At 46.6% G+C, this 13,818-nt stretch overlaps 1 protein-coding gene across 4 annotated transcripts in view; it reads right to left on the bottom strand.

Moving 5' to 3' along the window:
* BRAF (B-Raf proto-oncogene, serine/threonine kinase) overlaps window positions 1-13,818 on the bottom strand; it is a 178,710-nt gene that overhangs the window by 91,734 nt on the left and 73,158 nt on the right. For all 4 annotated transcript variants that reach the window (XM_040345717.1, XM_040345719.1, XM_040345718.1 and 1 more), the window contains exon 8: window positions 9,334-9,493. In XM_040345717.1, coding sequence (XP_040201651.1) covers window positions 9,334-9,493 — 160 coding nt within the window. The remainder of the gene's footprint in view (window positions 1-9,333; window positions 9,494-13,818) is intronic.

Here is a 13,818-nt window from a genome sequence, read left to right as displayed (position 1 = left end):
GGGAAGGCCTTCAACAAGATTTTGGAGTGTTTGTAGGAATTTGGGCCTATGGAAAAAAAATACCATTTAGGGGTACTGATATTGATTGGCTCATGGTTGGCATTCCAACTCATCCAAAAAGTATTCAATAGGGTTGGTGAAGTTGTCTGTGCAAGCCACTCGAGTTTCCCCACACAAGACTGGTCAAACCATGTTATGGAGCCGAATTTGTGATCAAGTCCTGTTTAAACAGAACGGCCTTCTCCAAAATGTTGCCACAAGGCACAATGGTCTAAAAATGTTTTAATATGCTATAGCATTAACTGTCCCCTTCACTGGAAACTCATGAACCCCATAATTTGGAAGAGTGTTCACATACTTATGGCCATTGAGACATTTTATCACTCCATATCATCTTTGAAGAGTGTCAAGTGACTTTTTTCAGGCTTGCTTATCTGAAAACGTAAAATTATAAAAAAAAAAAAAAATATCAAACATTTAAAAAAAAAAAAAAAAAAGAAGGGAAAAAAAAAAAAAAAAAAAAAAGACGCATCAATTATTTACAGATCACTACATATATAAAAAAATTGGGTAGCGACAATAGACCGCTGCCATTTTGCTGTAGAACGGTCGACCAATAGAGGAGAAAAAAAAAGGACAATAGATGTCACATGAAGCTAAAATAGATACTGGTGAAACGGACGTTCACATACACCTTCTTGAAGCTTAGAAGCTAACCCCAGTTGACAAAATATGAGGGGGGGGGGGGGGGGGGTCTTTTGTTGTCGCCGACGTCACTAATGAGCGACGGCTCACGCACAGGAAGTGACGTCAGGTCAGCACTTCCTATAGTTTGGAACGCAAACATGGCAATGTGTGTTCCAGACGCAGGAACGGGCCATGAGGGACTCTATCGATATGGGAGGAGATCCCACATATGGTGCCATGGACCTAGAAGCCATCAATTGGTAAGGCTGACTATTTTTGCTGGCGTTATGTGCCACTGTTCATTGCTTGTGAGACATTTTGTGGTCATCAGATCTATTGTGGTTATCAGATCCCTTTCTTCCTCTCACTCCACACTTCGATTAGATGAGGCCTGTTTTTGTGTATACATTAGCTCTTTGTGCAATCACATTGCTGTGCCGGCATGGTACTGATCTCTGTCTACCAGTATTGTCAGCACACTCTGATCACTTTTTGTATCCTTGCTTGTCAGACGATATCCATCCATATCGATAACTAACTGGTCAGTTTATGATTATCAAACAGTTGTTCATCTGTTTTCAAAAGGAGGCAACACTGCAGGGCAGAAAGGAAAAAAGTTACCCTTCGAAACACGTCAGCCGGCAGTGGCCCCTGATATCTCCTCCGTGACCATCTGGAGTTCATCTGTCCTAGACCAATTGCTGCAATTTGAAGACCATTTACATTGTGAGCCATCTACCTACATTTGTGAGTAGTCTTCCTTTTATCTACTATTTATAAAAATATACCCAAAGGATAACGCACAAGGCTGGTGCGCCCTTTTCTTTTTCTCTTTTAATGCCGGTTTCCCTTAGGGTCAATTCACGCCACAAAAACAATGCATTAATATTAAAAGTCAGCAGCTACAGAATTTGTAGCTGATGACTCAATTTCTTTTTTTGGGGGGGGGGGGGGGGGAGCCTGGAGCTCCTCTAATTAGAATACAACAAATGCTCAGCACCAAAGGGTAAGGGGAGGTAACCAAAAAGGCATACAATCAACCTTTGCTCAGTACTGTTGTCTGAGGAGTGATCAGGATCGTCTTGCTTCCATCACATGGAAGAAAATATCCCCCATACACAAGACACCAACAGTTAAAACCAAAAAGAAAAAGTAGGTCACACCCTTTCCCACTAAAACACTATTAAACTAATGAAGGGGCTGTCACGCCAGGGGAGGTAACAACTGTGGTGCCCGAACTGACCCACAGGTCCCAAACTTTGTTGCATCTTTTTGGTGCAGCCATAAGACAAGCAAGTAGCCTTGTAGACCAGAACTACAGCGTTAATCAAGGCTTTCCAAAAAATGAAGGGTAGGGGCTTGCGCTGATTTCTACTTCAACAGAAATGTTTTGAGAGCTCCTGTATATGCCAACGGGTCCCACAGTAAAAACATTTAAAGGGTAAAAGGTGAATTTACAACACTTCCTCCAGTCAACTGTATTTATCTGCTGTGCCAAGAATTATTTCCCACCATGACTACGGGTGCACTGATCCATACAATTGTACTTTGTACACAACTCCTGAGGCTGCGTAGCAGCATAATCCCGGAAATGGCTAGCAGTCATTGAGATTTTCTTCTTCGGTCATAGAAGAAGCGACTCTTAGCACTGTTATATGGTCATTGCCAGCAGTATGCAGGTCTGTGTACAGTTTAAACGTGTTTGGATGGGTGGCAATTCTTAGCACATTAGACAAGTGCAGCAGGTCCAAAGGAATAGAAACGGTATTGGAAATTCAGCTTTACATTAAGTGTAAAGGTGGAATTACCCTTTAAATCTATGATTAAACAAAAATCTTTTTTTTTTTTTTTCAAATGTGTGTCCCTTTCTGGGTACCATAAAGGTTAACTCTAAAATAGACATCATTCATTTAAAATGAACATCATGAAAAAATAGGATTTTATGCTCACCGTAAAATCTTTCTTTGAGTTCATGGATGACACAGCCTTAATCTTGATATAGTGGGATTAACCTACCTATCTTTAGGAGTGACTAGGCAGAAGTGTTAACTTCAAAAGCAGAACCGCCCCACCCAGGGTGCAGTCCCACTGACTATATCCCCTCAGCCTGCACCAAACAATTCAGTTTGTAGCAAGCAGTACAGACAAAGAGGGGTGGGTGCTGTGTTTATCCATGAACTCAGAGAAAGATTTTACGGTGAACATAAAATCCAATTTTCTCTTTCGTTCATGGATGGACACAGCCTTAATCTTGACATAGTGGGATGTCCCAAAGCAGTGTCAAAATGAGGGGTGGGAACAGCATAAAAATAAACTTCACCCCAAAACAGAGCTCCTCAACTGAAAAGTTGTAACTCTAAACAGCCGCCTGCAAAACTTTGCGGCCGAAGAAGCATCCGAAGATGCACTCACATCAACTTGTAAAGTTTAGTGAAAGTATGACCGGGCGACCAGGTCGCCGCCTTACACACCTGGGAAACAGACACTAGATGTCAGAAACCCCAAGAGGCACCATTGCCCTAGTCGAATGCATCGTGAGAGGGAGTCGCCCGACCGTTTATGGCGTAGCCTGATCAGGATCTGGTCAGGTCCACCTCGAAATGGTGGCCGATGAGACCGCTGGCCTTCTTGGGACCAGCCACCGAAACAAACAGTGAGTTTGAACTCCGGAACGGAGCCGTAACAGACAAGTATATTCTTGGAGCTCGGACAACGTCCAAGGGATGCCACGTCGTCTCCTTAGGATTCAACGGATGAGGACAGTACAATGTCTTCCTTGAAATGGAAGGTCGAAATGACCTTAGGAAGAAAAAAGGTTGCGGATGCAGCACCACCTTATCCTTGCGAGAGATCAATAAGGAGCCTTTCATGACAAGGCTGCCAGCTCAGAACCCGTCTTAACTGACCTAACAGCCAGCAAAAGGACCACTTTCTGAGAAAGGGTCAACAAGAGAACTTCCCTAATGTTCTCAAACAGTGGTTCTGAGGCACCTAGATGTCATGGCGTTAAAGCCATTGAATGTAAGGCAGGATGACCTATGGGACCTTGCGACAGCAGGACCTCTCGTAGCGGTAGACGCCAAGGTGCGTCTGCTATTCAAATCCCCACGGAGGTAGTGGAGGACGGACCGGAGGTGCCACATGCCGAACCCCCTGTACAAATGTTCTCACTAGGGCGAGTCGCCAGGGGTCGCTGAAAGAAAAACAGCCAGGGCAGATATCTGCCCCTTAATCGTGCTTAAGCAAGCTTTTTGGTCCACCCTGCGCTGTAAGAACAGCAGGACTCTGGACACTATATGAGTCCGAGGATTCCACTTAATTTCCTCGCAAAGGGCTTAGTAAGCTCTCCAAGTGGGATAATAAATCCTCCTAGAGCAGTGGTTCTTAACCTGGGGGTCGAATAACAATTTGCCAGGGGTCACCGAATCCTGGGCTGTTCCTGAAGCCCACACCGCTTTCCCAACCCTTTTGCAGCGGATAGAGAGGTAAAAGTTAAACAAAGGAGAACAAAGTGGTACATCCTAAAATGTACCATAAGTGGTTTTAATACTGTACGAGTGGAAGGGACTAAATGTCCATGGGTTAGGGGCGCAAATTACTTGTCTTGCCTGACAACTCACGCTACAAAAATGTTACCGTTAGGGGTCCCCACAACATGGGAAATGTTATCAAGGGGTCATGGCACTAGCAAGGTTGAGAACCACTGTCCTAGAGGATAACTTCCTAGCCTTCTTCATGGTAGGAATCACAGAACCTGACAGGCCCCGATCTCTTAGTACCTGGCTTTCAATAGCCATGCCGTTAAGCCAGCGACTGTAAAGCAGGATGCAGTATGGGACCTTGTGACAGCAGGTCCTCTCTCAGCGGTAGACGCCAAGGGACGTTTGCTACTAGCCGCACTAGATCGGCGTACCAAGGACGCCAAGGCCAATCCGGAGCAATTAGGATCATAGGAATCCCCTCTGCCTCCACTCTGCGCAGCAGAAGAGGCAGGAGCTTTAGAGGAGGGAAGGCATAGATTAGCCGGTACTGACTCCACGGCGCCACTAACGCATCTGTCGCATCCGCCCATGGGTCACTTGACCTGGCCACAAACCTCAATACCTTCCGATTGAGTCGAGACGCCAGGAGATCTATGTCTGACGTGCCCCAACTTGGGCAAAGGAGCAGAAACACCTCCGGGTGCAGAGACCATTCTCCTTGGTCCAGCATCTGGCGACACAGGCAGTCCGCCTGCCAGTCTTCCACACCCGGAATGTATATGGCCGGTATGCTCCTTTCTGCCCACCTTAGGATGTGAGGGACTTCTAACGCTGCATCCGAGCTACTTTTTCCTCCTTGATGGTTGACATATGCCACCGCCGTGGCGTTGTCCGACTGGATCCTGACTGGACGCCTTCGTAGCCTCCGAGACCATGTGGAGAGGCACAGCCTGATCGCCCGAAGCTCCAAGACCTTGATCGGCAAATGGGAATCCTCTGGAGACCAGCGACCCTGGGTTGACTGAACCCCCCAGACTCCCCCACAGGTAAGGCTGATGTCCGTCGTGATCACTATCCAGAGGAAGGAACGACTTCCCGGACAGAAGTGCCGGTGAGGTCAGCCACCAACAAGGGGGGCCCTGACCAAGTGGATCACCCCGATTAGATAATCCAGGGATGATGGGCGCTTGTCCCATCTGGACAGAATTTCCTTCTGTAGCACTCGCGTAAGAGATTGCGCCTATGGTACCGCCTTGGAGGCCACCATGAGGCCCGGGACTCGCATGCAAAAGTGGAGTGACGACCCTTCTGGGATGTCAACTACCGCACCGCAGCCCGAAGGGTCTGCAACTTTTCCACAGGGAAGCAAACCTTTGCCTCTGAGGAGTCCAGAATCAATCCCAGATATACTAGGCGTTGAGTCGTTACTATTACTGACTTCTGAATGTTCAGTAGCCACTCAATGTCTGATGTTATAGACACACTCACCTCTAATTCTGAGGCTGAAGTGGCCCTCAGAAGCAGGTCGTCCAAGTAGCCCACGACAGCGATGCCATGTTGTCTTAGTAGGGCGAGAATTTAGGGCAAGCACTTGGTGAACACCCTTGGTGCTGATGCCAGGCCAAAGGGGAAAGCCACAAATTAATAGTGGTCTTCCCCAACCGCAAAGCGCAGAAGTCTCTGATGCTTTGCGCATATGGGGACATGTAAATAGGCATCCCTGATGTCCAAGGATGCCAGAAAGTCCCCAGGCTGGAAGGCAGTGACGACAGAGCGAATCGATTCCATCCGGAATCTTGTACCTTCATGAAGCAATTGAAGGCCCCGAGGTCCAGAATTGGGCGAACGCCCTCTTTCTTTGGTACTATGAACAGATTGGAGTAAAATCCCTGAAACCGATCCTGTACTGGGACAGGAAAAACCACCCCGCGTTTCAGCAGGTCTTGAACTGCCCCAAAAGGGCTTCCTGACGAGTCGGTTGTAGCTGGCAGTTGGAGGGGGAAAAAAAAAAATCTGTTTGGTGGGCAAGATAGAAATTCTATCTTGTACCCCGAAGACACTACTTTGCAAACCCACCGGTCAGGGGATCCCAGATGTCCACTGGGTCTCGAATTCGTCCCCCCACCTGAGAGATGGGTGGGGCAAACCTTCATGTGGATGTAGCTTTGTCTGCAGGTTTGTTGAGTTTGCGAAACCAGGGACGTCTCAGTCCCTGAGCAGGCGCTTTATCGGCCCTGTGGTCTTTTACCCGCCGTACTGGGGGGGGGGGGGGGGGGGGGGGGGGGGGACGAAAAAAAAAACAGCTTGTGTGCGGTAAAGAAGGGCCCTTACCTATGGCGTGGCTCCTTCCCCCTTTTTGGACTGTGGGAGCAGTGTGCTCTATCTACCTCCTGTAGCATCTTTAATTAGGTCATTCAGGGGAGTTCCAAAAAGTCTGTCGCCCTTAAAGGGCAAGTCCATCAGGGTTTTCTTGGAAGATTGGTTGGCGGACCAAATCTTAACCAAAGTAGACGGCGTAACGCCATCGCCTGACCTGAAGCTCTGGCCAGCAGAGGAATAGTGACCAAGGCTGATTCACAAATGAATTTTAGGCCTTGTACTACTAGGTCAGCTAGGGCTACCTCGTTCGAGGAAGCCTGATGCTTGTAACCCATAGAGCATTATCTTTGCCCCTTCCGTGCGTGTCTGAGACACCAGGGCCCCAATTATGGTTGGGCATACTGTCAACACACTACCGTGTACAGGTTGCGGGTGATCGCCTCAGCCTTCTCGTCCGCAGAGTCTTTGAAGGCGGGAGCCCCCTCCACTGGTATGGTGGAGCTTGTTTAATCTGGACACAGGAGGGTCCAATATCGGGGGCGAGGTCCATCTTTTCAAGAAACTCTCTTAAAGAGGGTTTCTGGTCCGCATCTTCAGATACCTCAGGGACAAGGTCATGAGTGCTAGCTGGACCCAGCGACGCATCCGAGTTGTCCCCAGCAGATGGCGGAGGCGCTTTCTAGCCTCTATTCTCCCATGCGCTGCTTCCACCTAGCGTCCACCGATAAATCGGGTGCAAGGGCATCAATTGCCAGCTCAGGTGTCTCAAGGGAAAAAACGTCTGCTTTCGACGCCATGCTGTCCACACACCTGACACAGGGACCCCCAAACAAGTAACCCACCACTCCTGGCTGCAGCAGAGACGAGGGGTTCCCCCCAGAGGACTCACCACCCAGGAACCGTAACAGATGGTTTAGCTAGCAGAGCTGCTGCCTGCAGAGTGTGTCTGTCGATCTGTGCTCTCCAAAGCTGGGATCGAAGGCTGTTTGTGGGGCTGCGATTTTTGTCAGTCTTTCAGACTGCTCAGTCGCAGCGTGCATCTGTTCATCTGCCGTTTTTTAAATGGTCTGATCCATGGTACAATGGCCGCTGATCTGACACTAGAGGCCAACAGGTCAGAAAACCACGGTGCAGCAGAGTAATGCAGCGGTCAGTACACAAAAAAGTGGCTTACAAGAAGATGGCCGCCAGTGAGAATACAGCATGGACACCAACCTGGGCGTTGAATACACCAAACATGGCCGTCGACAGCATGGAGCAGGACCATGCAGCTTATACACTGATTTAGGGACTTATGGTTCTGCAAGTGAAGCTCCCCAGAGAAACCCCTGCCCAGCAGCTAGCTTAGAGAGCCTAGGAGGATAAGGCCCTTTGCTCACCTCTCCAAGGATGCCCAGCTCTGGCTACTACCTTGCTTTAGCAAGAAGACAATTACCTTTCCTGTGGGTTTATGCAGGAAGCATCCTGGACAGTGCATCTTCCGCATGGTAACGGAGATGACTGTAGGCCAGGCTACTGTGACTCGGCCCTGTAGATCGGTCTTTATGCAAGCCCTAGAGCGTATAGCTCACCGGCCACCCGTAGAGCGACGGGTATGTCGTGGACGACCCAGCGTGCAGCTATGGTCGGCACACGCTCGATGGCCGAAACTGGGAAGAATACAAGGATCTGGGATCCAGCCTGTCGCCAAGTCGGCAGTTGATTGAAGATCGCAGGAAAAAAACTTACATAAATAAATAAAGAATCCAAAAAATGAATCCAAACTAAAAGCCTCCAAGCCATGGGCCTGAAGAGAGCCATGTCTTAGGAGTGACTAGGCAGAAAAAAACTGAATTGTTTGGTGCAGGCTGAGGGGATATGTTCAGTGGGATCGCACCCTGGGTGGGGTGGTTCTGCTTTGAAGTCAACACTTCTGCCTAGTCACTCCTAAAGATAGATAGGTTAATCCCACTATGTCAAGATTAAAGGGGTTGTAAAGGTAAAAGTTTTTTTTACCTTAATGCATCCTATGCATTAAGGTAAAAAAACATCTGACAGCACCGCGCCCCCCCCCCCCCAGCCCCCATTTTACTTACCTCACCCCTCGAAATTCCCGGGCGCGTGCTTGTCATCCTGTTTGGTTCCCAGCCTGGCCGTTGATTGGCTGGGCGGATTGATAGCAGCGCAGCCATTGGCTGGCGCTGCTGTCAATCACAGCGGATGACGCAGCGTGCCGGGGGGCGGGGCCGAGTGATACAGTCGGCAGCTATGGCGGCCGCTGTATCACGGGAGCGCGCTCGCAAAAGCTTTCCACCTCGCTCACATGAAGGTAGAAAGCTTTTGCGAGGAAAAGCCGAGATACAGCCGCAGAGGGACCCCAGAAGACAGGGTTAGGGGACACTGTGCAAAATGAGCTGCACAGTGGAGGGAAGTATAACATGTTTGTTATTTAAAAAAAAAAAAAATCTGCCTTTAGTGTTCCTTTAAGGCTGTGTCCATCCATGAACGAAAGGGAAATAATCTTGGGTATCTTTATAATACGGTCTTTGACTAAACTGGACTGTTCCGACGCCATGCTGTCCACACACCTGACACAGGGACCCCCAAACAAGTAACCCACCACTCCTGGCTGCAGCAGAGACGAGGGGTTCCCCCCAGAGGACTCACCACCCAGGAACCGTAACAGATGGTTTAGCTAGCCGGTGACCCGGTTGTCATTTCTGTCCGAGGTGGTAGAATCCCGTGACTGGCTGAACAGATTTACAACTCTTCAGCGTATTTTGAATTTCATCAGAAAGTCATCTTTGAGAAAGGGTAGTGGACAGGCTACGTGGGTTTTATGAGCATGCAGCACTAAATCACTTACATCGATGTTTACTGGCTCGATGGTGTTTATATGGACATTCGGGGCAGATGAAGAACGATCTCGCTGGCCAAACTGGTTTCTGTGGTCTTCATCGGCAGGTCGAAAGGGCTGGGGAATAGGGATGGATTTGGACGGAGAACTACTTGGGAGGATTGAAGACCTGGAACAGAAAATAGAATGCATCATTTACATTAAAAAGTATTCCCCCCCCCCTCAATTCTTTATTTAGATAAGGTATACGGTAACACCAAAACCTCAGCAATGGAATAAATACAGTGGAGCACATCCACAAACCCATGCACAAATAGAACAATGTCATTGATGATCAAATTGACGTCCAGATAGTGGACCTCAGGGTCTAGGAAGTCTCTGCATCCCGTACAGTATTTTGATGGTATACACAGTTTAATTCAAAGTATAGAAATATTAAGTACGACCCAGGGGGCCAAGCAGCAAAGGAGAGTAAAAGAAAAAAGTAAAGAAGATAAAATGAGAGCGGAGGGGGACCATGAGTCAATCCCTACATCTTTGCCCAGGGAGACTTCCCAGGTATCTCCATTCCCAGGGGAGTCAAGTCACCAGCGCCACATGCTCCTCAGAAAAAACTCATGCCAATAAAACCATTTCTTGAGGAACTTCCCACTAAGGCCTCTTTCAGTGGCCATAAAGTTCCCCATTGCATCGATTTCAGCTACTCTCTTCAACCAATGGCCACTGTCGGCGACTGCGTCTGCTTCCAGAACAGTGGGATGCAGCCCTTTGCTGCTGTGAGTAGGAGAGGCAAAATGGATCTCCTATAGATCTTGCTGGGGATTGAAAGTAGACAGACCACTGAACTCTGCCTCACAGACTACATTTTAGAGCTTGTTTCCACCAGATGCAGTGCGGTAACACGATGTAATGGAATATTGTGCGTTTTCCCACACCGCATAAAAAATGTGCTGCCTTTTGCAGACGAACACAGGTGCCATTAATTCTTACTGAAACCCAAATGCATCTACCAAATGCTCATATGTTTGCACCTGCTAAAAAGGCAGTACCATGCGTTTTGGTGGAGCACATTTTTAAAAACCAAGCCAGCACTTTTGAGTGTTTTACATGCATAAAGCAGCCCATTAAAAAATGCAACTTGCGGGAATACTCAATTGTGCATGCTCTGGCTATGAGCGAGCCCTCGGATTAGTGTGCCCCAGATAGGAACACAATTATCATGGGTGACTTTACTAAAAAAAAGTGGAGAAACACAATGTTATATTACTGCAGGCTTCCTGAGACCAGGCTGTTCTGGTCACACTGAAGGGGCTGAAAGCTCAAATAAACTGACTCCACACAGACACACACACTTTCAGTAATCTGTGCAGTGCATGCACAATTCCAAGTTTTATCCCCTTAAAATGACTAAAAGTACAGAAAAACAAATCTCGATCTGCCAGAAACACAGTAAGCTCCTAAATTTCTGTACATACTGCCTTTGCTGCACTGAAAAACTAAGTGGTGTCATCAAAGCTGGCCAGTTCACCTATTCTGAACTTGATATTCATAACCTAAGAGGACAGTGTGCAATTGTTCAAAATAGAGAAATGGGCAGGACTGACAACACATCTTGAGATTTCACTGCAGAAGAGGCAGCGTTGTCAGCTCACAAAAGAAAGTCAGAAACTCAATATTCTGGCAGATGTACCGCTATTTTTCTATAATAATAAAAAAAAAAAAAACACACACACACACACACACAGGAAAAGCCCAGGACCAAATCTGCCACCTTTTCTCCCAGGATACATACAAATTCAAGGGCAGTACTGTAAATCTCCATGAAGCAGAATAAGCATCCCTTCACTTGTATAGGGCTCAGAAATCAGATTACGGCAGCTTTCATTTGTATTTTGCTGTATAACAGATAGACTGCTACATTGTACTAAAGTTGATGTTAGCCACTCGCACAACTTAATAAAATAAATGCAAATATGTCACAGTAAGAAATCGCAATCAACGGGAACATGGGCTCAAAATTGGGGAGAGGAGATCCTCACAGGGGAGATCTGGGAGGGGTAGCGAGACAACTGTAAAGTACAAGCCAATGTCAGCGATGAAGCATGAGATGCGGATTTCAGGCAGAACCGTGTAATAAACTAAAGTGTCCGCAAACTGCAAGCTGTCAGGATGATGAATTGGAACTTTGCCACAATAATTCAGCGTTAATATGACCGGCTACACTTCATTATATCTGCCCTAGGAAACTAGTGCTTTTTGCTGCCCGATAGGCAAAATAATTGAAGCAAAAAAAAAAAAAACCTTGGCAGGTGGAGAGAATGAACAGGGTAAGAAAACAGGAGCAGGATAAAAAAAAAAAAAGCTAAAGTTAAGCTTTTTCATTTTGGCAAACCGTTACATGGTGACTTTGGACAACAAGTGTTATGAGGAATAGCAATGTTCTGCATACACCCCAGTTATGCAGCCATTTTATGAAGATTTAATAGGAAAACAGGAAAAAAAAAAAAAGGAAGCCTACTCCAATTGTGGGAAATTAGAGACGCAAAACAGGTTGGCTACTTTCTAGTCCATTCTGAACAATAAAAAGTAGTGCCAAAAAATAAATATTTTACTTAAAGGGGTTGTAAAGGTTAAAAAAAAAAAAAAAAAATCCCTAAATAGCTTCCTTTACCTTAGTGCAGTTCTCCTTCACTTACCTCATCCTTCCATTTTGCTTTTAAATGTCCTTATTTCTTCTGAGAAATCCTCACTTCCTGTTCTGTCTAACTACACACAGTAATGCAAGGCTTTCTCCATGGTGTGGAGTGTCGTGCTCGTCCCCTCCATTGGACTACAGGAGAGAGTCAGGACATTCTCTACATTGCAGATCGAGAAAGAAGCTGTGTGTTAGTGGGCGTCCTGACACTCCTGCTCGCCCCCTCAAGGGAGGGGGCGAGCACAACACTCCACACCAGGGAGAGAGCCTTGCATTACTGTGTGGAGTTACAGACAGAAGAACATGAAGTGAGGATTTCTCAGAAGAAATAAGGACATTAAAAAGCAAAATGGAAGGATGAGGTAAGTAAAGGACGACTGCACTAAGGAAAAGGAAAAGGAAAAAAAAAAAAAAAAACACAACTTACCTTTACAACCCCTTTAATGGTCAAAAGTTTGTGGACACCTGATCAGCACATGGTCACTATATGGTCAAAAGTATGTGGGCACTGCTCCAAGTTCTTTAGTGCAGGTAAAAATCATTTTCTTGAGAATCCATTAAGGGACACAGGACGTCTTTTCCCTTTAGGTTATACCGCACACAGGGTGACTGGACACTGGCAAAACCAACCAAAAAAAAAAAACTGTACGCCAGCCAGGATAACCACTCCCATCCATTACTTCAGAAAAAAACAAAAAGTAGTACCAACTGAGGGGTGGGAGGAATAGCAAATAACCCTTAACACATCCAAGAAAACAACTAAGTGGGCACTGCCTGCAGCTCAAAGAACCACCTAAAGGACATTCAATCAAAAGCCGGCATTGGAACAGGTTGCAATGTGCACCTGGTATAATTTGGAGAACATGTGGACAGAAGGTGACCAGACGGCAGCCTTGAAAAATGTGGGATACGGGTTGCTTGATGCCAAAAAGCACAAGAAGCAAAAATCGCAGATCTAGTAAAGTGCACCTTGATAGGAAAGGGTTGAACCCAATTGCTGATACTAGAAGCCTAAATGGTGGGTCACATAAACATGACAGATCAAGAAGACAGTGCACCCTTAGGGGATCCATCTGGGATTACAAAAAGTAAAAATCGGTCTTAAAGAAAATGGTGACAAGAGCACAGGCCAAACCCCATCCAGACAATAAAGTGAAGTTTCCTTTTGGTATACTGGAGACAGACTGAGGGAAGGAAGAACAAGGTTTTGGCTGAGATGAAAGGCAGAAACTACCTTATGTAAGAAGGAAGTCCACATCCAACAATGCAGGGAAATTTACTTTTCCTACGGAGGCACACTCTGAAAAGGGACCAGGAGCACTGGTGGGGGATCCCCCAGGAGAGCCGGATCAGGGCCGCTCTGTGCAAGATCATTGGGACTACATGTCCCATGAGGCATTGCTTCTCACACATTCACAAGATCTCAGGCACTTACTGACATATATGAAGTGTGTACTGATATGTACTGTATTTTATGATATGTAAACAAATAATGAATTCTGTATGTATGCCAATTAATTGAATATGAAAATGGTTGAAAACTATTTTCATAAAAAGATTATAATTGGATTATGTGATTAGTTGTTTTAGCTTTACTTTTAAGCAATTTGATTCAGTTGGACACGGTTTGATGAACCAAGGTCACAGACAGAATTGGATGCATCGCATAGTAGCCCATTATGTGTCACTTACCTGAAAGCAAAGCCTGCGATGTCCCCGATTTCCCTCGTCTCCAGGAAGCGTCCATCTTTCACCCTCCTCCTTCCGGGTATCGCGACTCCGGCACTGTGATTGGCCGG

The sequence above is a fragment of the Rana temporaria genome, chromosome 3 (assembly GCF_905171775.1).
Source record: "Rana temporaria chromosome 3, aRanTem1.1, whole genome shotgun sequence".
NCBI classification, from domain to species: domain Eukaryota; kingdom Metazoa; phylum Chordata; class Amphibia; order Anura; family Ranidae; genus Rana; species Rana temporaria.
Note: the sequence above shows the minus strand (reverse complement) of the source record. Positions and strands in the feature narration are given on the sequence as shown.